This window comes from Nicotiana sylvestris, chromosome 2 (assembly GCF_000393655.2).
Source record: "Nicotiana sylvestris chromosome 2, ASM39365v2, whole genome shotgun sequence".
Classification (NCBI taxonomy): domain Eukaryota; kingdom Viridiplantae; phylum Streptophyta; class Magnoliopsida; order Solanales; family Solanaceae; genus Nicotiana; species Nicotiana sylvestris.
This window is the reverse complement of record NC_091058.1, coordinates 137,673,557-137,701,105: the sequence shown is the minus strand read 5'-3', so window position 1 is coordinate 137,701,105 and position 27,549 is coordinate 137,673,557. Positions and strand designations below refer to the sequence as shown.

Genomic DNA, 27,549 nt, shown 5'->3' with positions numbered 1-27,549 from the left:
CAAAACCCTAAACCTTTCTAATCTTGTCTACAACATTTGCTTTGCTAGTAGTAAAGTTATAACTTTCTAATTACCTTGCTTTTAGTTAGTAAATAATCAACTCATTATTCTATATTTCTGAAGGTTGATTACTTAGATTCTTGTGAAACTAGTGACTGTGATTAATAGGTTAATTCCCTGTAGGATTCGACTTCGGACTTGTAAATCAGATTATATTTGCAACGTCCGCTAGACCTCTTAGGAGACATAGTTTGGCGTGATCAACATGTTATGGGGAGAATTGGATACGGTAATTGGTAAACAATTAGGGACGATTTTTAATTGGAACCGATAATAAAATTAGGGGTGGGTTATTTTATTCCTGATCTGCCACATGTCATTTCGTCTAAATTAGGGATATATTTGTGCCAAAGTATAACGATAAATGCGTAATTCATACGCAAACAAAGTATATTTAAACTATTTCAGATAGTATAGAGATATATTTAACCTTTTTTCGTATGTTATAACAAAGAATTACACTTTGAACATAGCCGTTCTTAAAAATTGGTTAATAATAAAACTCTAAAATTTATTCCCGTTTAATTTGAATTTTGAAAAATTGTTTCTGACGTTTTGGATATGAGATTACTCGATATTATAAATTAATTAATTTTCAGAAAACATAATCATTTTGAAGGAAAAAAATTGGTAGTTAGTTAAAGATATTAATAAAATCTGGAAGATGTCCAACCAAACAAGACTTTAACAATCATGAAATCTCGTAAAATAAAAGGATAAATTCTAATCCGATCCCAGGTGTTAGTCAAATCCTCGATTTTGTCTAATTCCTCCTTCACTGCGTTAGCGTAATTAAGTTGTGCGTCTTCTCCAGTTCACAAGCGAAACTCGACTGTTTTTAGGGTTCATAACTTCCCTCGTCTCCTCGATCAATCGCGGCGTTTTGAATACTAAACTAAAGAGGAATCATTAATCATGAATTGTGAAGTTTGCCAGCTAAAAGAACTTGTAAGTTTCTTCTTTTGACTTATGCGAATATGAATTCTGAGTTTCTTTTTTGAGCTTGATCATAGTTTAATTTTTCGTTTTTTTTTGGCTGAAGGATGTGGAGCACTTTGAGATACGAGAAGTCCTCCGATGTGAGTTCTGTTCCTTAAATTGCGGCTGCTTTATTTGTGATGGCTTTACTACAAGTGCAATTAGGGCATTAGGATGGATTAAATTTCAGCTGATAGCTTATATTTGACTTGTTTGACTAAGTTTGGTATATGATATTAGGCTTATTGAATGATCTCAGCATTGGCTTTTATTGGTTTGTATTTTTTTGTCTAATCCAGAATTGAACGACAAATTTCTATCTAGAAAGACAATCTGGAATTACACATTGGTTGTTCTTGTTCCTGTTGAAGATGTAATTTCCTTTTTGATTTGGAAGTTTTGGATGGTAGAAAGTTATGAACTGTCACCCGTCTACCTAAGCCTTGGTGGGCAGACTTATCCGATACTTGTAGGTATTCGGTGAAATACCCGGACACCACCTTCATTAAAAAAAGTCATGAACCCTCAGATATCCATACATTTGATTCCCAAATACCACCAAGTCAAAACTGAAGTACTCATGGAAAGTCTTGAGGACTAAAATGGATTAATCCATCAAAAGTAGATACCACAAGTTGACTTAGATAAGAACAATAAAAGAAGGTTAACTTAGATAAAATCTTTTATTGTACAACATATATATTACAGTCTAAATGTATTTGCATATGTTGATGAATAACTGAACAAACTGTTCAAATTTTCACATTGTTCAAGTGTTCTAAGAAGATGTTTTCTGAATATCTTATCGACTGCGGTTTTGACATTCACCTTTTGTGATTTTGTTTGTTTGCTATTTTGAGGTCAGTTCCTCCTATATTTCATCATTCAATGATTGCGATCTTATAATTTCTAACAATTTTGACTATAGTATGGATACAGTGTGTATCTCTATCCCAAATAATAGAAAGCTGAATTGCAGGTATTTTTCATACAATTATGTTCCACAGAGCATTAGGCCTGCTGCGGCCGAAGGATGTTGATTCGGAACTCTTTGACATTATCTATGTAAGTGATAAATTTTTATAGTATTAGATTGGTGGGGTTTATCTCTTTTTCTTTTCTAAATCAGTGTGGTTTCTTAAAAAAATGGAACAAGCTATTGTGACATGAGGATTCTTGATTGATTCAAAGACGAGACATGAGATATGGATATGACATGAACTTTGAAAAGAACAGCAAGGCGACATCTATGCTTGATGTTAGAAGCTAAGATATTTTAAAATTTTTAGATAAGGCAAATTAACAGTCAAACTAACTATTGGCTATAGTGAGAGATGCTTATAGCGACACACTGAACTAGATGGAAATTAATGTAAGTTTAGAACCAAAAGGGAGTTCCTTTAAATTATGATAGTTTAGAGGAGAGTTTGGTGTAATAGTGTAATGTACCATGTGTTTTTTGTTTTTCTTTTTGTTTTTCTTTTCCCTATTTTTTTGGGTATCTCTTATGGTGGAAGCAGTAAGTTTCTGATTTACTACTCTACGGTACAGTCTTGCTTTATTGTTCTTTCATGTTATGTTATGTAGACGCAGTGTGGTGATGCGGAGGTTGAAAAGAAAATTGAAGATAAGATTACCCAATTCATTGATAGGGTTGAGAAGCATCCTAACAGGAAAAATCAGGTTAGTGGTTGCAGTTTGTTTCTGTAGGTGATGATCGTTGTTTTTGCCAATGGCCATTCACTTTCCTACTTTCTAGTTCTGTTCAATGTTTACATATTAAGATAGCCGTTTCTTTTCCTTAAATATGCTCTTTAGTCATGAGAATTTCTCGTGATTTCTGGTGGTTTTTTGTTTCATACTCTTTGGTTCTTCTATTGTATGTTGTGACTTTCTCAGGATATTGTTGCATGTAACCTTTTGACTATGTATAAGTATCTTGTGGAATTCTAATCACCGGTGAATCAGTACTGGTCTAAATATCTAATGGAACTTTTTGTTGTAACATCAACATACGTATTTCTGTAACTGGATGGAGAAAATATGCAGATTTGCCTTTCCTTTTATGAAGTCAAAAACAAACAAGCCTCATGGTTCACCAACAAAGTTGAACGTTTCTACTGGGAATACTGGTACATAAATTTGAATGTGGCTCATCATCCGAAAGGTCATTCTGGCAAGTCCAATCTCTCAAAAGTAGTTGATCCAGGAGGTACCACCGTTTATTTTTTCCTTTTTTTGAAACATTTTTGCCATACAGTTTTACAACTTGTTCATTAGTCTGTTTTGTAAAGGGAAGTATAACATTTTGGCAGAGAGTGCATCTGAAGAGAGGAATGCCCGACGCACAGTGTTAGAGTCATCTCTTCGTGAAGTTATGTTTCAGATAATAAAATTTGTAAATGAAAAAAAGGACCATATTCCTGCAATACCAAATCTTGAGTGTGTCACATTTCCCTATGAGATCTCTATCTCGAGGTAATTTGCCCCTTCTCTAAGTTGTGAACAACTGAACGTGTAATTAAGTTCTGTTACTCATCATAGATCTGTATATAAGTTGTTTGCTACTATTGATTTGTTCGCTTGGTTTTTTGTTTTTAATTTTCTGATGTTTATTGATAGGAGTTCTGAAATGCATTTGATTTCCTTGGGTTTCTTCCTGAATGTGAGAAGTTATAATCTCCTTTGGTAGTGCAATTTGGTATTTATTCTCTGGTTTCAATTATTTGACATTAGACGTAGGTTATCAGCTTACCTTATCCAAAAAAAAAAGTGGGTTATCACCTTTTACGAATAAATGTTTTCTTTCTGAAAACGAATCTACAAAGTCCTTAACATGAGTATATGTATGTAGATGTATATGTGCATGTGTATGCGTATATGTATCTTCAAAATCTTCACATCTGTGATCGACCTAAGGTATCATTCGGGGGGGGGGGAAGAAGAATTATATCTTCAGTACAGGTGTTCTCCTTGTCCGCATAAATAGAAATAAAGAGTGGAATAAGCTTCTGACAACTAGCTATATTGTCCAGCCTATGTTATTCTCCTCTCCTCCTACTTCTACCTTAAATTGATATCTTTGCAGTTTGTTGAGTAGCCAGTTATTTCTGTGTCTGATAACCTGCATGACTATTTTGGCTAATAATGTTACTTCTACACATGTGGTATTCTTTTTCTCATATGTGCTCATTTGTACAAGTAATGCACTTACATCTGCCACTTAGATGCTTATGAAAGATTTTGTTGTGGGATATATGTGGTTTTGATCCTCCGTTTTATAACACTCAGCTCAATAATTGCCTTGTGCCAAGGACGCATACTCAGTCGTGGGGCTAGTACTCTGTTCAGTTTCTTCCTTCTACTTCAATTTTGTACCTTCTGCTTCTAATGGCTGGTCAATAACCTATTTTTTCTGGTGGAAGTTTTGGGTGATCTTGTGGAGTCAAATGTTTGAACATGATTCCTAAATCTTCTGTGCGAGGAAAGTAGATTGGAAAGGGACCACTAATTACAATTGAGAACCAAACTAAGCGCTGTAGGATTCTGGAGCGGATTCTGGTTTGACTCAATCATTTGAATGTTGTGGTTTTCTTTCCACATGTATGTGCTTATATAGAGGATAAATTATACTTGACCTTACGTATATCACGCACACGACATCTTATTTAGCTGATGAAACTATGGTGCATGTTTATCTCTCTGACCATAAGTTCTACCATCATAAAACTGGCAATGGCATCAAATTATTGTTAAGGACTCCCCAAATTGATGACATCATGAGATCTCCACTCTTTATGAAGAAAGAAAAAAAGGGGTTTAGGATGACAATAAAGAAAAAAGAATATATAAGATAAATTGAAGTGACATATTTCTCAGAAAGTTCATGATTGTAAATAAGGATTGTTCTTGCTGAAGCCCTTTATTGTCATTGTAATTCTGGAAGCTAGAGGATAGCTTTCTGTACTGGAACAAGCTAGTTCAAAGTAGTACTATTTAACTTAAACCTACATAAATATATAGCTTTATTTAAAAGAAACTTGACATGTATCCCATTCCAGCTAAGTTTGTGTTGCCTTCTTTAGTTCATCAGATTCTGCTTTTGGAATGGATGTGATCAGGAGAATGCTGCAGACTGGACATCCAACTATGCTCAGCTGATTGGAAATCTCCCGAGGGGAGGCCAATCTTCTCTGTATCCCCTTCATTAAGAGGTAAAATGGTTGTTAATCCAACTTCTGCCAATGTGAATATTTCAGGTCGAAGTCGAGTATGTGTGCGATCTAGTGGCCAAGGAGTCGCACAACTGAAAGAAATTGAAGCTATATGTACATATTTGCGTAATCTACTAATGTTCTATCTTGTTTTTGTTTTCATGTTTCTTATCATTGTAAACAAAGTAATAGCTGAATATTATTACAAGATCAATCTGATTAAATTTGTTTACTCTGCAGCAGTAGTCTGTGTGTGTGTGTGTCTGCCTTCTTGTTCGTATACTCTATTTTTTAACGGCCAGCTGACTTGATCTCTGAAGCAGCCTGGGTTGTCGAATTTTGAGCCTTTATCCCTTTGATGGTGGTTGTTTTTTTGTTGTTGTTGTTGCCTCTCTGATGTTTTTCTTCGCTGCATCCTGTTTAGTTTCTTTCGAGATAGTTAACTGTATGACCAATGCTTCCTGACATGCCATAGGTGCCCGCTTAAATTTCTGTTTTTACTCCATAAATTTGCTTTCTGCATTATAATGAAATCCGCGATATCAAAGATATTGCATTCGACCAAATCTCTGAAATGCTATAGATACAATTTCCACTTCCTTATAGATTCTGAAATTCTGCGAGTGGCATATCCTCCCAGATAATTGGTCCTGCAACTATTACCCATTAACTGCTAAAATTAGTAAGCGTTCATGTGCCAATGTTTTTGGAGACCAATTAAATACCACGAAGGTGATGTTATTCATATGCCGTGTGGGATTGCGAGAGGATGCGGGAGTCTAGTGCCCAGATAATTTTCTATGTTTTACCTAAATAAAGTGCAGTTACTCGGATATGTTGCACAGAGGCGGATCCAGGATTTAAGTTATATGGGTTCAACCTTTAAGTCCGGTACCGAAGGGCTGGATCTGCCCCTGATGTTGCAGTTGCACCAAGGTTTAAGTGTGTCTTTAATAACACTAGTTCAACGGTGCCAAGCAAATGAATATATCATTAGCTCTACCTGGAATTAGGCTTCAGTGGACGAGTTAGCCAAAATGAAAAATAGAAAATGTTTGATGCCAAGCAAAGGAATATATCATCAGTTGCACTTGGAATTAAGGATACATTCAGGAAAGGAGCCAAAACTTAAAATTAGACATGGTCTTATTTTCAAGGATACCTAAGGATATATACTACAGATACAAATGTCCTATGCGTGATGATTCATCCAAATGCTTTTGGCTCGATTCATATGTTTTTTTTAATCTTTGTACTACGTCTGCATCCATTCACAAAGAAATAACGTTACTTACCATATTACTCGTAATATACTTACCTAAAATCTTAACGTTATTCCTACAATGGAATAGGGATAGCTAGCAGAGGTTGGGCTTTTGCCAAGGTAATGCCAAATTTTTCCTCCATGTCCAAATCTTTAGGTGCAACTCCACCTTGTAGCTTCCAGTTAAACGTATTTAGCAATGAACCCAGTGCTACTGGAACCATCCTGATAGCCAAAGGCAATCCAGGGCAAATTCTCCGACCAGCACCAAATGGTATGAGCTCAAAATCCCGGCCTCGAACATCTATTTCCGACTCCCAAAACCTCTCTGGCTTAAAGTCCAACGGATTTTCCCATAGGCCAGAGTCGCGCCCAATTGCCCACACATTCACAAGAACTTGCGAGTCTTTTGGAACAATATAACCACAAAGCTCAACATCATCCTCCACTTTGCGCGGAATTAAGAAAGGAGCCGGAGGGGGTATTCTTAAGGTTTCTTTCACGATGCATCGCAAGTAAGGAAGCTGTGTAATTCATCTGCTAGTTTGCCGCTGCCAATTACTTGTGCAAGTTCTTCTTGTGCTTTATCCAAAGTATGTGGATTCTTGAGTAGTTCTGCCATTGCCCCCTCCAATGTATTTGATGTTGTATCAGTCCCTGCTGCAAACAAGTCCTGTAAAACTTACTACTGTAAGATCCTATGATGTAGATGGCATATATAATCTAGTAAAAGGTTTTCAATTGGACAAACTGAAATGTGGTCACGGACAAAAAGGGGAACAAATACTGTTGATAAGGCGGGGCGTTGTTGCCACAAGCATTTAACGAACATAATAAAATTCAATAAATTAAAAGTGTGTTTTATCATAGTTTAAACTTTTAAATGAGGTGGTCACACAAGTCTATGTTGCATCAATGAAGGCATGCAACAGGAGACAACATGTTGTGAGTTCAAATCATACTAATTATGGGTTGAGGAAAATCAGAGTAGGTAATACACTAACCAGACACAAATGCTCGATGTGATTCCTGTCAAACTCTTCTGGGCTAATGTTGAGAAGGGCATCTAAAACATCAACATTTGCATGGTTTCTCAGTTTCCTTTCCTTTAGCCGCTCATCAATCAAACCACTCATAAGGTCAAGAACCTTAGTAAAATGATCGGTCATGCGCCGCCTTATACCTTGTGGATCAATTTTCACAAGAAAGGGAAAATAGTCCACCAAATTGGGTTTACCAGCCTCGACCATAATGCCCCACACCAAGTCCTTAAACTCCTTAGCAGAATCAAAAAATGGGTCACTCAAATCTTTAGAGAAAATGGTGTTTGACAACAAATTCAGTGAAGTTCTAAAAGCTGCTCTGCCAATATCCACCGTTCCACCATTTTTGGCACTCTTGTGAAAATGATCAACTAGCTCCTGGATCTTTTTAGTTCTGAGATGCTGATTAGCATCAAGCTTACTACCTGAGAACACAAGTCACAAAATCAATCTAGTTTCTAGTCAGTCACTCAATTTGTGAAAGTTCAAATAGATTGAGTTATAACTCGTTAATTGATTTGATCTAATGTGTTAAACTCGAAATGCCAAACAAGCTATTGCATCAAAATGAATGAAAAGGGTAGTCGAAGGGGTCAAAATGCAATCGTCTATTTACCTGAGAAGATGTTAGAGTTCATAATTTTGCAAAGTGTTCTCCAGCGAGTGTTGACAGGTAGAAAAACAACAGAGGAATCAGAGTGATTTCGGGCACGTAGTGCGTCTGCGACAGACCTATTGGCAAAGACTAAATCTCGCTTTTGCATGACTTCTCTGGCCAATACTGACGAGGATATAACCACTGTGTTTACTTGGCCTAATTTGAGATTCATAATTGGACCATAAATTTTTGAGAGTTTAGCAAGTGATATGTGGGGTTTGTCACCAAGCAAGTGAAGATTTCCAATAATAGGCAAAGGGAATGGACCTGGTGCAAGTCTCTTCTTGTTTTTGCTTCTCTCAAGTGACATCACTCCATACACCAAAATCCATATGAACAACAATCCTAGCAAAATGGTCACGCACTCCATTTCTCTTTTCTTCTTGTAAGTTTGGGATGCTTAATCTTGCTTTATAATGGAGGCTAGTGAGGTTTTATGGGCAATGAAGTCATAGGAGTGGGCAAGATTTTCATAGGGGTGGCTAGTCATGAGGTTTTACTACCACTTTATTAGTTTAATTTTATTGTTTTAATATTTAAAAATCAAAAGAAAATATTGAAAACTTATTAAAACTCATCTAGATCAATATATGTGAGCTTGAATTGGAAACCTATAAAATAGAAAAACTAAAGAAAAGGAGAAATGATGATGTAAAATTTAGGAAAGTAAACCTAAATATCGCATGCTTTCTTTTCTTTCTCTAAGGCATTTTTGTTAATATTTTATTTCTTAGTTCTTACTATTAATTGTTTACACATATGTTTTATAATAGTAGTCTTAGAGTACGCGCGATGCACGTGTACTCATGTGTTGAATAAATACTTCTTAAAACGGACATAAATATTATTTAAAAAATATGTCTTGCGAGTAAGATATTAGGATTCACAATATCAGTTTACATTTTTCATCGTCAGTATGTTTGTACTTTAACTAAATATTTTCAAAAGTTTAATTCTAGTCTTTTATTAATTGTAGGTAAATATTAACTCCTTAATAATATTCTACTTGATATTGTTGGAATTGAAAATATGAAGGGTGCGGCATCTTTATTAATGAAGGATTGGGGAGATTGGCAGAATAAACGTGGAAAAGATTTTATGATTTAGTTGCTAATTTGGGGTCGTTGGTGAGTTTTCGTTCTTTTTAATAATTTATATATATGGTAAAAGTTTATTTAATTTTAAAGTCCTAAATATTATAACTTCATACTTATTTCAAAAAAGGAATAATTTAATAAGAATGATTTTAGTTTTTTTCAAAGTCCTAAATATTAAGAAATAATCAAATGACTATTTTATCTAGTGTGAACTCTATTTTAAAAAAGTAAAAACACGAATGATATTTCGCTAAAAGTAGGGTGCCCACTTTGCATGTGTTCCCCTTGTCAATAAGTAAATAACTTCTTTAAAAATTACATAAATAATATTAAACAATGTTTTGATTTAAAATAAAAAATAAAATAAAATGTATAACTTTCTATATATATATTGATCTTATATTCAACGCAATGAAAGTCCTTATAGTTTTATAAGAATATCTTACGATAATTATTGTTATTTTATGCATTGGTAATGATCAAATAATTAAAATTAATTATTTTTATCATGACGAGGTTGGCCTGAAAAAATTGATATGTGAAAATAAAAATGTTAAAAATAATTTTTATATATATATATTATTTATATATATATATATATTAAGAAGCTTTCATTTATTAAAATATTTTCAAAAAGAAAAAAAAAATTGACGACAACTCATTTAGAATCAACTTTTCTTCTATTATTTTATCATCATTGTTTAAGTTTGCATACATTAATAAAAAATAATAATTGATTGTATGTTGTTTTATAATTAGTGAATAGATTCTACACATTGAGAATAAATGATGTTTGGAAGTCGAAATAATTATTGAGTGTAGTTTCAACTATTATACAAAAGTTCAATAGATAAAATTTAGTTGATTTCAAAATTATAGATATTAAAAAATTAACATGAAAGATATTATAGATGTGTTACACACTTCAAATAAGTGAATAATTTATTTAATATTTAAAATATTAGAATTTTGTATATAGTTATAATAAAGAGTTTTAATAACTAAAATTTTAGTTGATTTAAAAGTTTTAAATATTAAATTATAACTTTATCCAGTGGCTAAGTTAAGAGTATTTTACTTTATTTTTCAACTGCACTGAATTGTATACTATTTATTTTTCATTATTTTTTTTTGTATAGTTGTCGAGTATTATTTGAAAACTTCGATTTTAAGTTTTTCATAGTACTCATGATTTTTAGATGGTTAGAATGGGCTAAAGTTATAGATAGAAAAGAAAACTACAATTAATTACATAAGTATATTTTCAAGTAAATAATAATATAAATTGATGTATATAGAGTAGTTTAAATATTTTATTGGAAGAAAAGTGTACTACATTGAATGGAGCTCTGCACGTTCCTAAAATATTCTATGCACGTAGAACAAGAAGAAGAAAATTATAAACTAATTGTTTGATTTTTATATGGTAAACTTAATTGATTTTGATGTCCTAAATATTATGATTTTCTATGTAAGGAAAACTTTAATAAGTAAAGTTTTAATTGACTTCAAAATGGTAAATATTATGGGAATAATTAAATGACTATTTTGTGTAGTGTGAACTTTATTTTAAAGGGTAAAAAAGACGAACGACATTTCGCTAAGGGCCTTCGTGCTTTTAATATAGTATAGATTATATTGATAGTTTCTCATTAATTTATCGCAAATAAAATTTAAACAAACAGTAAAAAGAGAAGGAAACAGAAAAGAACATAGAAAAAAAGAAGGATACAGAAAAAGAGAAGAATTTTTTTTAAAAAAAAGAAGAGACCATCTATTAAATTATCCCTCTCTTGCATGAAAATTTCTGCATCCAATCCCTTCTTCCTTTCTAAAACTCCAAATTATGGAGTCTCTGTCATTTCTTTCCTCGTTCTCTTTACCCTCGCTTCAACACAATATATTGATCTCAATCCATAGTCAAATTATGTGTTTCTCCAAACAACGTAGACTCGAGCAACTTTGTTTGATACCATCCTAGAAATAGATAACCATAAACGTCAGAAGAAAAGGATCCCTACTTATGAAAATCATTTATGGTCAGTCTTCCAACATTTAGTGTCAAAATACAAGGGCAAAAAGAAAAAAGTGAACTATTGAACAATATATTACTCCTTAGCAATACTATGCATGTCTAAATTGAAAAGTGGCTATATTAAAATATTAGAGAAAGAGGACGGTACTCAGAGGAGCAGCACAAGAATTAAAAATGGCACAAATTTCTAACTCAACTTATATAAACAATGGATATTTGTATTCGTTCCAAATTAATATCACTTCGATTATGTATTAGCAGCTACATGGATAAATAATAAACCATGAAAAAGAAAATTTTCTTATTTTTCATAATTCAAAAAGAGATGAGAAATAAAATGAAAATGGAAAATATATAAAAAGGGAAAAATAATGAATCACATCTTCCCATCCATTGTTTTCGTGGATTGAAGCCAACTTTTCTCAAGGGTTCTCTTTCTCTTCCACTTCCTTTTCATCGCCAACCACGCACAACACTGATGCCACCACCAGCGACGGCAACCGAAACACTATTGTCTTCGGAAGGCAGTGAAGCGACCCTATTTACCGTCAAATCTTTGTTGGCATAGTCAAAGGCCTTGAAAAGTCACCTGCTGAGCATAAAACGCTAAGCACGTACATCAGTTTCTACTATTCACACGCATAATATCTTTCTTATCTCAGAATTCTAAAATCTTCAAACCTTAAATCGAGACATGAAGTAAATCTCGAATTATGGAATGAACAAAATCATGGTGTGATTCTTGGTTTGGAATATGACCTCATATAAGTCCAAAAAACTTTTAAGACATTTATGGAGGTAATTACAAGTCCGTTATGAAATTTAAAACTTTCAAACATTTATGGAGGTAACTATAATACTCCATTACAAAGAGTGACTTAAGGGGAAGTTACGAAGAAAGATGAATCGGTACAACAATAAGGCGTCAAATAGTAGGATAGCATAAATAATAACTAATTATGTAATTATGGTACAATTAATTTTTTGCATAACCATTTTTAAAGCAAAAAACGTGAAATATATGCCAAAAATCTGAAGAAAAAGATAAACGATAAAACTGGTCAAAGAGAGGTGGCATGTCATCATCTTTTAGCCCTCTTATATATATATATATAGATTGTTTCGGCCATTATCAAAATGGAACAAGAAACGAACGGTTTCTGGAATAAGTGACGTGCCTTTTCAGTAAAACGTTTGGCGTTTAATTTGTTAGTTAATGGGTTGAATGAAAAGTTTGGCTTTAGTTAGTTAATTAATGAGGTAAATGGTAAAAATAGGAGGAAAAAACCAAAAAGAAGAGGTAAAAGATAATTGCTATTCCTAGTTTTGAGATGCCACGTCATCTTCCTTAATCTCACAATCTATCTATCTATATAAAAAAGAGCCAAAGAATGCTCAAATGGCACCACTCTTTAGCCTAGAAATCTATTTATCTTTTTCCTTATTTTTTTGCCTTTTTTTGCTTCTTAGGCTTTGAAACAACCACTAGAAAGAGAAGAAAAAAGAAGAAAAATTACTGATTCAAATCTCAAATATCAACCGTGCATTAAAAGACACAATTAAGAAAGATCACACAACCGTTATTTTGGGGAAGTTTAACAATTAGTCAAAACCCAAGCGCCACCTTCATTAACCCTCTCAATTACACTCCCTCTTGTTTAAGTTGTCTTTCTCTCAAGTATTTTCTCATTGATCTTTCTCTCCCCGATTGACTTTTCTTGCAGATATGTCGAACTTGATATGAGTTTGTTTTTCGTTATAGGTTCTGCGTCTTTCTTTCCCCGAATGACTTTTCTTGCTGATCTGTCGAACTAGCTATGAGTTTGTTTTTGGTTATAGGTATTGTGTTTATTTGTCGCTGCATTAGATTTAGAGTTGAGATAAATGCTGATTTCTTCAATTGTAAGTTTTCATGGACCTTTCTAATTACAACTTTACATCTTCTCTTTCCCCTGCCAAATAGGAGTATTATTTTTGCAATATTAGACTTGCTGTGCCTTCTCAGGATAACAAGTTTCTATAATATTTTTATAATAGTGGACTTGCTATGCCTTCTCATGATAACATATTTCTCTGAATATAAAAATTATGAGCTTTAATGATCCTTTTCAATTCTAACTTTATCTTACAATGTTGGAATTGCTTTGTATTTTCAGGATTAACGTGTTTCTCTATATATATACTCAATTGCTAAATCTGAGCAAGATACATTCAGATCGAAAGAGAAAAAAGCTCTCTTTTGAGGCTAAGAACCGAGATGATGACAATCAATTCCGGGAGAAGAAATGCCACTGCTAAAAAGTTTTTAGTTACAATTATCTCATGAATCAATATTACGATTGTAATTAGCCTCTTTCTGTTAATAATATATTGGGTATCAGCAAATAGATTTTTTGAGAGATTTGAGGAAATAGTAGAAATTGGAATTCCGTCCGTGGGATAAACAGTTACTGGAGCATCTATGAAATCTCAAAATTGATATGCCCTTTTTGCCTCTGTTTCCATCTATTTGCTTCTCCTATTCAACTTCATTTCTACATTGTTCCTCTTGTATCAAGTTTCATTCTTTTCAATATTTTTATTATTTATTTATTGTAGTCAAATCTCAGTTCATTGAACATTTTAATTTAAGAACGTTTTTCACAAAATAAGACCATCTTGGCTAGCCTCATGTGAATCTTGCTTGCAAACTTGACTTCCTTCTTCTTTTCACCCTCAAACCCAAAACTCTGTTATATCATCGTTGAGTAAAAACATAGATATTAGAGTTTATTAGAAACAGAAAAAAGATAAAAGGACAAAGAAGAATCGAAAAAGGACAAGCAAAAAGTAAGAGTTTATTCCTATACATAGCTAATAATTTACTTGCTGGAAATAGTTTCTATGTTGTCTTTTTTTTAATTTTTTCATCATTCTTTTTTATCTTGGGAACCTTATCATTGTTTAAGAGTATGAAAATGTTCCCAAATTTTGTATGCTCTATTCATAAATTTGTGATTACAATTTGATCAATGAGCAAAACCTTTATGGTAGTCTTCTATATCAATTAGATTATTATTTCTATTTGATTCCATATTGTGATATTTCTTTTAATGCATCTTTCTGGATCTTTCTCTGTATAGTTTGTTCTGATTATTGCAAAAAAATTTTTGAGTATGTGAAATATTTTTTGTTGTTGTTTGGTCTTTATGTATAGGAAGCACATAGTTTTCTTCAGTTTGTCCTCTTTCAAAATTTTTAAAGTACGCCATATGTTCTCTTTTCTTTTTTTGGTTAAAAAAAGTACCGTATCAAAAGGTTGATAAACATAGTGAAGGTGCAAGACTCTCCAATAGTTTTATCAAGAATATCTTCTTACCTTTAATATATGTTACTAATTAATACTTCTTTTTTGTATGGATAGTTTATATTGTTGGAGTTTTAATACGAATATTTTTTATTATCTTTATACTGTATCATTGTTTTTTCTTTTAATTTATATATTAGATATTACATTTACCTTCATAACTCGCACCTTTTTATCTTCTACTCTTTATAATACCCTTAACGTTTTCATACTTTAATCTAAATATCTCCCAAATATTGCAATTTTTTTTTTGTTTAATCAGTTTTGGAATATAAAGATAGAGGGTTGAGTTGTTCTCATATAGTTAAAAGGAACAAAACAATTGGGAGAGTTTGTCGTGAGGGCCAAAACATTTTTTTTACAGTTTTTTTATTAATTTTATTGATATTGTAGTGTATTATTGTTAATGTGAAATTAGTTATATGTAGTGTATCTAATTAATTAGAAAAAATATTTATATTTGTGATTTAATCTACCTTTAAAATTAATTTTTGTATGCATGTATGAAAGTTATTCTTCTACAAAAAAAATCAATGAAGTATTTTTAAAAAAAAATTATAATGATCGCGCGAAGCGCGGATAATATCACCGGTTATATATATATGTGGAAAAAAACAATGAGAAGGTTTTTGTTAATGTGCACATCTTTGCGCGTAGGTTGACTTACGAAAACCTTCTTATTACGAATTGTCCTTCTAAATGATAAGATTGCAATGGACTCCTCGATAATTTCACTCATGCACTAGCCAAATTAGGTGAGTTGCTACTGTATGTTCCAAGGATACACAAGGATAGATTCTACAAAAATACAATGACATGTACGTAGACTTTTGACAGTGCGTGAGCATTCATCCATAACGCTTTTAGCCCGATTCATCAATATATTTTTAACATTCACAAAGAAATGATAGATATTGTGGTACTCTTAATCTACTAAGTTAAAATCTTAAAGGGTCGTTTGATATGCAAGATAAGGTGAGATAATGCGTGAGATTAAATTTTGGAAAACATCCGTTACAAACACGGATTATATCACGTTAATATTCACTATTAACAAGTACATTTGGTCCAAAAAATTAATCGATCGATCGATCATTTGACCAAATCCGAATCCAAATCCCATTTCCCATTCACTCTAATTTTAAGACTATTTCATCTTAAACAAAAAAAACTCAACAATCCCCCACATGAATGGGGAATGACTATATCACGGAAGTATGCATGAAAAACTTGTGTGATTTGCAAGCAAGAATTAATTGCATCTGGATAAGTAGGTTTCCCTTTGAACTTTCCGTAGTGAACTTATGTCGGATATACTCGGTCAATCGGTAGATTTGATATCTTTGAACCGTCGAACTTTAGTGTATACCTAGACAACCATAAGTCACACAATCAATCCCTTAACCGTCTTTGGTTCTCATTGTTGTGTTCGTTTCAGCCATGAACACTGCCTGGTTTCATAAGTGCGTAGAGAATTGGCCTTGCAAAATTCTCCTTGAAGCGGCTAACACTTCACACATACATAGGTGATTCCTAAACGTGTCATCTCATAGATACACTATTTGATATACCCTGTATCAAATTTAGAAATCATTAAAAAGCCTTAATGCTTTATCCTTGGTACTGAACATTGTCTCATCACGAGAATGGACTAAAACAAATTTTGTTGACAATGTTGAACCGTCATTAATGACTTTGTTTGATCTCCTTGAACCTAGATCTTGGGATCTCCAGTCTTCTAGGTAGAGTTACCGCCACAATGACTTGTTCTCGGCCATAGTCCCATTCCCCTCGATGATTTCTCAACTACCTCTCTAGTTAGGCCTTTTGTAAGTGGATCCGACACATTATCACTTGACTTTACATAGTCAATCGTGATAATTCCTCTAGAGAGAAGTTGCCTAACGGTTTTATGTCTTCGTCGTATATGACGAGATTTACCGTTATACATAACGCTCCCAGCCCTTCCAATTGCCGCTTGGCTATCACAGTGTATGCATATTGGTGCCAACGGTTTGGGCCAAAATGGAATATCTTCCAAGAAATTCCGGAGCCATTCAGCTTCTTCACCGGCTTTATCTAAGGCTATGAACTCAGCCTCCATTGTAGAGCGGGCAATACATGTTTGTTTGGACGACTTCCAAGATACCGCTCCTCCACCAATAGTGAATACATATCCACTTGTGGACTTCGAATCAGTTGAACCGGTGATCCAATTTGCATCACAATATCCTTCAATCACCGCAGGATATTTACTGTAGTGCAAATCAAAGTTTTGGGTATGTTCTAAGTATCCCAAAACTCGTTTCATTGCCATCCAGTGAGATTGGCCTGGATTGCTCGTGTATCGACTTAGTTTACTTATAGCACAAGCTATATCTGGTCGTGTACAATTCATGATGTACATTAAGCATCCCAACACACGAGCATAATCCAATTGTGATATGCTTTGGCCTTTATTCTTTGCTAGTGCAAGATTTGCGTCAATTGGAGTCTTTGCAACTTTAAAACCCAAGTGCTTGAATTTTTCAAGTACTGTCTTAATATAATGAGATTGTGACAATGCCAGACCTTGAGGAGTCTTTTGGATCTTAATCCCCAGAATTAAATCCGCAATTCCCAAGTCCTTCATATCAAACTTGCTAGTTAGCATACGCTTAGTAGCATTTATGTTGGCAATGTTATTACTCATTATCAGCATATCATCCACATATAGGCAAACAATGACTATGTGATTTGGAACATTTTTAATGTACACACATTTATCACATTCATTTATCTTAAAACCATTTGACAACATTGTTTGGTCAAATTTCGCATGCCATTGTTTGGGTGCTTGTTTTAGTTCGTAAAGGGACTTAACAAGTCTACATACCTTATTTTCTTTACCTGGAACCACAAACCCTTCAGGTTGTTCCATGTAAATTTCTTCCTCCAACTCTCCATTTAAGAAGGCCGTTTTAACATCCATTTGATGAATTTCAAGACCATACACTGCAGCTAATGCTACTAACATCCGTATGGACGTAATCCTTGTAACTGGGGAGTATGTATCAAAGTAGTCAAGACCTTCTCGTTGTCTATACCCTTTGACAACAAGTCTTGCCTTAAATTTATCAATAGTGCCATCATCTTTCATTTTTCTCTTAAAAATCCATTTAGAACCCAAAGGTTTATTTCCAGGAGGAAGATCAACCAATTCCCATGTATGGTTGTTCAATATGGATTCTATTTCACTATTGACTGCCTCTTTCCAGAACAATGATTCCGAAGAAGACATAGCTTCTTTAAATGTTCGAGGCTCATTTTCCAATAAGAAAGTCACAAAATCTGGTCCAAACGAAGTAGACGTTCTTTGACGTTTACTACGTCTTGGATCCCCCTGATTAAATGTACTTTCTTTTGTTTCTTCCCGAGGTCGTTTAGATCCTTCACCAATCGACTCGCATTCCTTTTTATACGGATATATATATTCAAAGAACTCAACATTATCTGATTCTATAACCGTATTATTATGAATGTCGGGATTTTCTGATTTATGAACCAGAAATCAATATGCTTTACTATTAGTCGCATATCCTATGAAAACACAATCAACTGTTTTCGGTCCTATTTTTACCCTTTTGGGTTTAGGAACTTGCACTTTTGCCAAACACCCCCACACTTTAAAATAATTCAAGTTGGGCTTCCTTCCTTTCCATTTTTCATAGGGAATGGATTGTGTTTTGCTATAAGGTACTCGATTTAGTATTCGACTGGCCGTAAGAACGGCTTCCCCCCAAGTTCTGTGGCAAACTAGAACTTATCAACAATGCGTTCATCATCTCCTTTAATGAACGATTCTTTCTTTCCGCAATCCCATTGGATTGGGGCGTGTAAGGGGCTGTTGTTTGATGAATAATTCCATATTCTAAACATATTTGTTCAAAAGGAGATTCATATTCACCACCCCTATCACTTCTTATCATTTTGATTTTCTTGTTAAGTTGCGTTTCAACTTCATTTTTGTATTGCTTGAATGCGTCTATTGCTTCATCTTTACTATTAAGTAAGTAAACATAGCAATATCGAGTACTATCGTCAATAAAAGTTATGAAATACTTCTTTCCACCGCGAGATGGTATTGACTTCATGTCACAAATATCTGTGTGAATTAAGTCTAAAGGATTTGAATTCCTTTCAACCGACTTATAAGGATGTTTAACATACTTAGATTCCACACATATTTGACATTTTGATTTTTCGCATTCAAACTTAGGCAATACTTCCAAGTTTATCATTTTTCGCAAGGTTTTATAATTGACATGACCTAAACGTACATGCCATAAATCATTTGACTCAAGTAAGTAAGAAGAAGCTGAAGTTTTATTATTAGTTTCAACAACTATTACATTCAGCTTGAAAAGGCCCTCAGTAAGGTAACCTTTTCCTACAAACATTTCATTCTTACTAATCACTACCTTGTCAGATACAAAAACGCACTTGAAACCGTGCTTTACAAGAAGTCCAGTAGAGACTAAGTTCTTCCTAATCTCGGGAACATGAAGGACGTTGTTCAAAGTCATGACCTTGCCAGAAGTCATCTTGAGAAATATCTTACCGTATCCTTCAATTTTTGCTGTAGCAGCATTTCCCATAGAGAGCGTCTCTTCGGGTCCAGCAGAAGCATATGTAGAAAATGCTTCCCTCACAGCACAAACATGGCGAGTGGCTCCAGAATCAATCCACCACTCCTTTGGGTTTCCTACCAGGTTGCATTCAGAAAGCATGGCGCACAAGTCATCAACATCATCATGCTTTTCTACCATGTTTGCTTGACCCCTTTGCTTGTCTTTCTTCCGAGCACGACACTCCGTAGATTTGTGTCCGGTTTTCCCACAGTTGTAGCAGTTTCCACTGAACCGCTTGTTGCTTGGGTTGTATTTCGGACCAGAAACCTTCTTTCTCTTTTTGTTATCTTCAACAATATTTGCTCCCATTATTGTTGAATTTCCACGGCCTCTTCTCTCAGCAACTTTATTGTCCTCTTCGATTCTTAATCGAACAATGAGATCTTCAAGGGACATCTCCTTTCATTTGTGTTTCAAATAATTTTTGAAGTCCTTCCACAATGGAGGCAACTTCTCAATTATTGCTGCTACTTGGAATGCTTCATTGATGACAAGACCTTCAATGAAAATTCCGTTAGTAAAATTACTAAAAAATTTACTTTCAATATCAGTATTTATTTGAAACATACCTTCAGCAAGTAGATCATGAATAATCACTTGCAATTCCTGGACTTGGGTAATAACAGACTTGCTATCTACCATTTTGTAGTCCAAAAATTTTGCGGCGACGAATTTCTTCATCCCGGCATCTTCAGTTTTGTACTTCTTTTCAAGTGCATTCCACAATTCTTTTGACGTCTCCACGCCACTGTATACATTATACAGATTATCCTCCAGTCCGCTAAGAATATAATTCCTGCACAAGAAGTCAGAATGCTTCCACGCCTCAATCACGAGAAAGCTATCATTCTCTGGAGTTTCATCTGGAAGATCAGGAACATCTTCCTTGATGAACTTCTGTAGACATAACGTAGTCAAGTAGAAGAACATCTTTTGCTGCCAGCGCTTGAAATCCATCCCGGAAAATTTTTCAGGTTTCTCTGCCGGTGTCAACGCCGGAGTTCGACTTGTCGATGCGTTGGCAGTCATCATCGGAACAGCTTGATTTCCGTCATTCGCCATTTTTACTGTAAAAATGACATAATCAAACGTTTAATAAACGTTTAAAACTGGAGTGAAAAATCACGTAGATTTTAATCGCCAACAAAATGCCACGAAGTCTTTAAAACTGGAGTAAAAATCACGTAGATTTTAATCTTCAATAAACCGCCACGAAGGCTTTACTCTCCAAACGGGAGTACACAAAAACCACAAAGGTTATAGTTTTCAGAATAATAAAAGTAACACAAATACAGAAATTAAATTATTAAATTCCTTAAGATTGTTGTGAATTCAATGGGCTCGAATTAATTTCTGTTTTTATTTATATTTACGTTTATAAGCTAACGTTCTAATTTCCAGAATCATTATTTACAAGTACAGAAGGAACAACAATCTTATTACAAACACTGATTATATCACGTTAATATTCATCCATAACGCTTTTAGCCCGATTCATCAATATATTTTTAACATTCACAAAGAAATGATAGATATTGTGGTACTCTTAATCTACTAAGTTAAAATCTTAAAGGGTCGTTTGATATGTGAGATAAGGTGAGATAATGCGTGAGATTAAATTTATGGATTTTTTTACACAAATAGTCGGCGACATTTATTGTTTACATTTTCTAGCCATATACATAGGTTATACATTGATTATACACATTTATACACATATGATACATAAATTATGCATATATTATACCTCAACCGACTAATTTTAGTTTAAGTGGTTAGGTGGACTATTTGGGTGAATTCTTCTTAAATAAATTTATACCATGTTTGGTTGATGGTGCCGTCAACGAAACATGGTATAAATTTAATTAATCACAGTCTTAATACAGGATATCCCACATTATCCAATCAAACTCGGGATTACATTATCCTACCTCCCAAGTGGGATAAATTAGTCCCGGGATTATAATCCCGAGCTAATTTAATCCGTGTACCAAACGACCCCTAAGTATATCACTATAGCTAGAGTGGGATTGGAGTAGCTAGCAGAGGTTGGGCTTTTCCCAAGGTAATACCAAATTTTTCCTCCATGTCCAAATCTTTAGGTGCAATTCCACCTTGAAGCTTCCAGTTAAACGTATTTAGCAATGAACCTAGTGCTACTGGAACCATCCTGATAGCCAAAGGCAATCCAGGGCAAATTCTCCGACCAGCACCAAATGGTATGAGCTCAAAATCCCGGCCTCGAACATCTATTTCCGACTCCCAAAACCTCTCTGGCTTAAAGTCCAACGGATTTTCCCATAGGTCAGAGTCGCGCCCAATTGCCCACACATTCACTAGAACTTGCGAGTCTTTTGGGACAATATAGCCACAAAGCTCAACATCTTCCTCCACTTTGCGCGGGATTAAGAAAGGAAGCGCCGGGTGTATTCGTAATGTTTCTTTCACAATGCATCGCAAGTAAGGTAGCTGTGCAACATCAGTTTCATCTACTAGTTTACCTCTGCCAATCACATGTGCAAGTTCTTCTTGGGCTTTCTCCAAAGTATGTGGATTCTTAAGTAGTTCCGCCACTGCCCCCTCCAACGTATTTGATGTTGTATCGGTCCCTGCTACAAACAAGTTCTGTAAAACTTACTATTGTAAGATCCCATGACATAATTGGCATAATCTAGCTGGTAAAACGTCACCACTTAATTCATCAAAAAATAAAAAATAAAAAAAATCTAGGTGGTAAAATGTTCCATCACATACTGACTGTTGTCAATTGGACATACTGAAACGCTGACACAGCAAAAAAAGGGACCAATAAGTGTTGATAATGCGTGGCATTATTGCATATGACTTTAACGAACCTACTTACGGAACATACATCTAAGGAAAAGCTACATAGTGTTACGCTAAATATTTGTCACCGCTAAGATCATCATAGTTCTTTGTTCTCCGGATTTTTCCAAAATGTCAAAACATGTGCGTGTAAGAGGTTCAAAAGTTATATATTTTTGGAGGATCCAATACATATATAGCAACATTATTAAAGGATCCAAGCAACATAGTAATAATAAGATAATTTTATTGCTGACAGTTATTCCATCACAACTTCACATATTTACACCCGACTATCAATGGCATAGCCAGGAATTCCGTCAAGAGTGCTTAATAATTTTTTTTTGTCAATGAATGAATGGTGTACGAATTATTTTAGATCAAACTAGGCAACATATAGCTAAACGATAAAAAAAAAAACTTTTGATAGAACTATAATTTTATAAATCAAACTTAAAATAACAAAAACAACATTAGAAATTTTACTAATAAGAGTAAGCTTATCAATTGAAAGAGAGACTTTGTAGTTTGCAGAGAGCTTTTGTTGAATAAATTTTTGTAAAGCTTGACTTTTAAATTGTAAAATTTACTTAAGAAATAACTTTTAGTTAAAAAATTACTTTTATGATTAGTTGTTTATTTCTACACAAATTTTAGGTTTTATGAGTTATTTTATTAGATCTAAAACAAATTAAATTGCCCACACATGGGTTTAGTTTTGACAAATAAAATAGGCAGAACTCACGCACGGCCTAGGACGGCTACGCCACTGCCGACTATACTTTGCACGGAGAAGAACAATTAAATAGTAAAAGAAATGAACATATAATTATGGGTTGAGGAAAATCAGAGTAGGTAATACACTAACCAGACACAAATGCTCGATGTGATTCCTGTCAAACTCTTCTGGGCTAATGTTGAGAAGGGCATCTAAAACATCAACATTTGCATGGTTTCTCAGTTTCCTTTCCTTTAGCCGCTCATCAATCAAACCACTCATAAGGTCAAGAACCTTAGTAAAATGATCGGTCATGCGCCGCCTTATACCTTGTGGATCAATTTTCACAAGAAAGGGAAAATAGTCCACCAAATTGGGTTTACCAGCCTCGACCATAATGCCCCACACCAAGTCCTTAAACTCCTTAGCAGAATCAAAAAATGGGTCACTCAAATCTTTAGAGAAAATGGTGTTTGACAACAAATTCAGTGAAGTTCTATAATCTGCTCTGCCAATATCCACCGTTCCACCATTTTTGGCACTCTTGTGAAAATGATCAACTAGCTCCTGGATCTTTTTAGTTCTGAGATGCTGATTAGCATCAAGCTTACTACCTGAGAACACAAGTCACAAAATCAATCTAGTTTCTAGTCAGTCACTCAATTTGTGAAAGTTCAAATAGATTGAGTTATAACTCGTTAATTGATTTGATCTAATGTGTTAAACTCGAAATGCCAAACAAGCTATTGCATCAAAATGAATGAAAAGGGTAGTCGAAGGGGTCAAAATGCAATCGTCTATTTACCTGAGAAGATGTTAGAGTTCATAATTTTGCAAAGTGTTCTCCAGCGAGTGTTGACAGGTAGAAAAACAACAGAGGAATCAGAGTGATTTCGGGCACGTAGTGCGTCTGCGACAGACCTATTGGCAAAGACTAAATCTCGCTTTTGCATGACTTCTCTGGCCAATACTGACGAGGATATAACCACTGTGTTTACTTGGCCTAATTTGAGATTCATAATTGGACCATAAATTTTTGAGAGTTTAGCAAGTGATATGTGGGGTTTGTCACCAAGCAAGTGAAGATTTCCAATAATAGGCAAAGGGAATGGACCTGGTGCAAGTCTCTTCTTGTTTTTGCTTCTCTCAAGTGACATCACTCCATACACCAAAATCCATATGAACAACAATCCTAGCAAAATGGTCACGCACTCCATTTCTCTTTTCTTCTTGTAAGTTTGGGATGCTTAATCTTGCTTTATAATGGAGGCTAGTGAGGTTTTATGGGCAATGAAGTCATAGGAGTGGGCAAGATTTTCATAGGGGTGGCTAGTCATGAGGTTTTACTACCACTTTATTAGTTTAATTTTATTGTTTTAATATTTAAAAATCAAAAGAAAATATTGAAAACTTATTAAAACTCATCTAGATCAATATATGTGAGCTTGAATTGGAAACCTATAAAATAGAAAAACTAAAGAAAAGGAGAAATGATGATGTAAAATTTAGGAAAGTAAACCTAAATATCGCATGCTTTCTTTTCTTTCTCTAAGGCATTTTTGTTAATATTTTATTTCTTAGTTCTTACTATTAATTGTTTACACATATGTTTTATAATATTATATTGATAGTTTCTCATTAATTTATCATAAATAAAATTTAAACAAACAGTAAAAAGAGAAGGAAACAGAAAAGAACATAGAAAAAGAGACCATCTATTAAATTATCCCTCTCTTGCATGAAAATTTCTGCATCCAATCCCTTCTTCCTTTCTAAAACTCCAAATTATGGAGTCTCTGTCATTTCTTTCCTTGTTCTCTTTACCCTCGCTTCAACACAAAATATTGATCTCAATCCATAGTCAAATTATGTGTTTCTCCAAACAACATAGACTCGAACAACTTTGTTTGATACCATCCTAGAAATAGATAACCATAAACGTTAGAAGAATAAGATCCCTACTTATGAAAATCATTTATGGTCAGTCTTCCAACATTTAGTGTCAAAATACAAGGACCGAAAAAAAAAAGTGAACTATTGAACAATATATTACTCTGTAGCAATACTATGCATGTCTAAATTGAAAAGTGGCTATATTAAAATATTAGAGAAAGAGGACGGTACTCAGAGGAGCAACACAAGAATTAAAAATGGCACAAATTTCTAACTCAACTTATATAAACAATGGATATTTGTATTCGTTCCAAATTAATATCACTTCGATTATGTATTAGCAGCTACATGGATAAATAATAAACCATGAAAAAGAAAATTTTCTTATTTTTCATAATTCAAAAAGAGATGAGAAATAAAATGAAAATGGAAAATATATAAAAAGGGAAAAATAATGAATCACATCTTCCCATCCATTGTTTTCGTGGATTGAAGCCAACTTTTCTCAAGGGTTCTCTTTCTCTTCCACTTCCTTTTCATCGCCAACCACGCACAACACTGATGCCACCACCAGCGACGGCAACCGAAACACTATTGTCTTCGGAAGGCAGTGAAGCGATCCTATTTACCGTCAAATCTTTGTTGGCATAGTCGAAGGCCTTGAAAAGTCACCTGCTGAGCATAAAACGCTAAGCACGTACATCAATTTCTACTATTCACACGCATAATATCTTTCTTATCTCAGAATTCTAAAATCTTCAAACCTTAAATCGAGACATGAAGTAAATCTCGTATTATGGAGTAAACAAAATCATGGTGTAATTCTTGGGTTGGAATATGACCTCATATAAGTCCAAAAAACTTTTAAGACATTTATGGAGGTAATTACAAGTCCTTTATGAAATTTAAAACTTTTAAACATTTATGGAGGTAACTATAATACTCCATTACAAAGAGTGACTTAAGGGGAAGTTACGAAGAAAGATGAATCGGTACAACAATAAGGCGTCAAATAGTAGGATATCATAAATGATAACTAATTATGTAATTATGGTACAATTGATTTTTTGCATAACCATTTTTAAAGCAAAAAACGTGAAATATATGCCAAAAATCTGAAGAAAAAGATAAACAATAAAGCTGGTCAAAGAGAGGTATCATGTCATCATCTTTTAGTCCTTTTATATATATATATATATATATATATATATATATATAGATTGCTTCGGCCATTATCAAAATGAAACAAGAAACGAACGGTTTCTGGAATAAGTGGCGTGACATTTCAGTAAAACGTTTGGCATTTAATTTGTTAGTTAATGGGTTGAATGAAAAGTTTGGCTTTAGTTAGTTAATTAATGAGGTAAATGGTAAAAATAGGAGGAAAAAGCCAAAAAAAGGAGGTAAAAGATAAATGTTATTCCTAGTTTTGAGATGCCACGTCATCTTCCTTAATCTCACAATCTATCTATCTATATAAAAAAGAGCCAAAGAATGCTCAAATGGCACCACTCTTTAGCCTAGAAATCTATTTATCTTTTTTCTTAGTTTTTTGCCTTTTTTTTTGCTTCTTAGGCTTTGAAACAACCACTAGAAAGATAAGAAAAAAGAAGAAAAATTACTGATTCAAATCTCAAATATCAACCGTGCATTAAAAGACACAATTAAGAAGGATCACACAACCGTTATTTTGGGGAAGTTTAACAATTAGTCAAAACCCAAGCGTCACCTTCATTAATCCTCTCAATTACACTCCCTCTTGTTTAGGTTGTCTTTCTCTCAAGTATTTTCTCATTAATATTTCTCTCCCCGATTGACTTTTCTTGCGGATCTGTCGAACTTGATATGAGTTTGTTTTTCGTTATAGGTTATGCGTCTTTCTCTCCCCGAATTACTTTTCTTGCTGATCAGTCGGACTAGATATGAGTTTGTTTTTTGTTATAGGTATTGTGTATATTTGTCGCTGCATTAGAGTTAGAGTTGAGATAAATGATGATTGTCACACCTCCTTTTTCCGCACCCGAGAGGGTGCAAGGGAGTTTTTCCAATTAAAGGACAATCGAAACGGGATTGGTTCATTTATTTCAGAGTCGCCACTTGGGAGATTTAGGGTGTCCCAAGTCACCAATTTTAATCCCGAATCAAGGAAAAGAATGACTCTATATTATAGTCTGCGTACCAGAAATTCGGATAAGGAATTCTGTTAACCCGGGAGAAGGTGTTAGGCATTCCCGAGTTCCGTGGTTCTAGCACGGTCGCTCAACTGTTATATTCGGCTTGATTATCTGATTTTATATAAATATGAACTTATGCGCAAAATTTAACTTTTAACCGCTTTTATCATTTTATTATTATTTTTATCAAGAATTGCAACATCGTGGAAATACATCTCGAACCACGTTACAACCAATGTACCCGTGGTTAGAGCTACATTTCAACTCTGTTGGGATTGGGATTTGAGTCACATAACTGTGCACCCGAGTTTAGGAAGATAAATTATTAAAGGCGTGCCTAAAGCGACTAGCGTATCATTTACTTTGGGTAGGGCCGTGGAATTTTACTGGGCGGTCCATCCCGAAGTCTAAATAATTTCAAAGCAAATATTTACTGAGGGCCCCGCTATTTTGTATTTTATTTGGAGAGGCTCATCTCATTCTTATTCTTTGAAAGGAATTTGCAACGTCATGGAAATGTATCTCAAACCACGTCACAATCAATGTACCCGTGATTAGAGACACACTTCGACT

General features: G+C 34.1%; 2 protein-coding genes and 1 pseudogene across 3 annotated transcripts; 1 reads left to right on the top strand and 2 right to left on the bottom strand.

The window, feature by feature from the left end:
• Window positions 1-735: 735 nt before the first annotated feature.
• Window positions 736-5,491, top strand: LOC104220594 (autophagy-related protein 101). 2 transcript variants are annotated; one of them, XM_009771491.1, is made up of 7 exons: window positions 736-1,008; window positions 1,103-1,139; window positions 2,018-2,103; window positions 2,626-2,721; window positions 3,088-3,250; window positions 3,354-3,516; window positions 5,124-5,491. In XM_009771491.1, the coding sequence occupies exons 1-7, from the start codon at window positions 976-978 to the stop codon at window positions 5,197-5,199; spliced, it is 654 nt and encodes a 217-aa protein (XP_009769793.1). In that variant the 5' UTR covers window positions 736-975; the 3' UTR covers window positions 5,200-5,491. The 2 variants fall into 2 exon arrangements, with proteins under 2 accessions (XP_009769793.1, XP_070024321.1); XM_070168220.1 differs by having other exon boundaries at window positions 835-1,008; window positions 3,333-3,516; window positions 5,124-5,339.
• An 886-nt stretch (window positions 5,492-6,377) lies between these two features.
• Window positions 6,378-8,658, bottom strand: LOC104247593 (geraniol 8-hydroxylase-like; annotated as a pseudogene).
• A 12,451-nt stretch (window positions 8,659-21,109) lies between these two features.
• LOC104230536 (geraniol 8-hydroxylase-like) lies at window positions 21,110-24,173 on the bottom strand. The gene is made up of 3 exons (XM_070167503.1): window positions 23,715-24,173; window positions 23,060-23,523; window positions 21,110-21,990 (listed from the first exon to the last, which is right to left on the bottom strand). The coding sequence occupies exons 1-3, from the start codon at window positions 24,124-24,126 to the stop codon at window positions 21,385-21,387; spliced, it is 1,482 nt and encodes a 493-aa protein (XP_070023604.1). The 5' UTR covers window positions 24,127-24,173; the 3' UTR covers window positions 21,110-21,384.
• Between the last annotated feature and the right edge of the window lie 3,376 nt (window positions 24,174-27,549).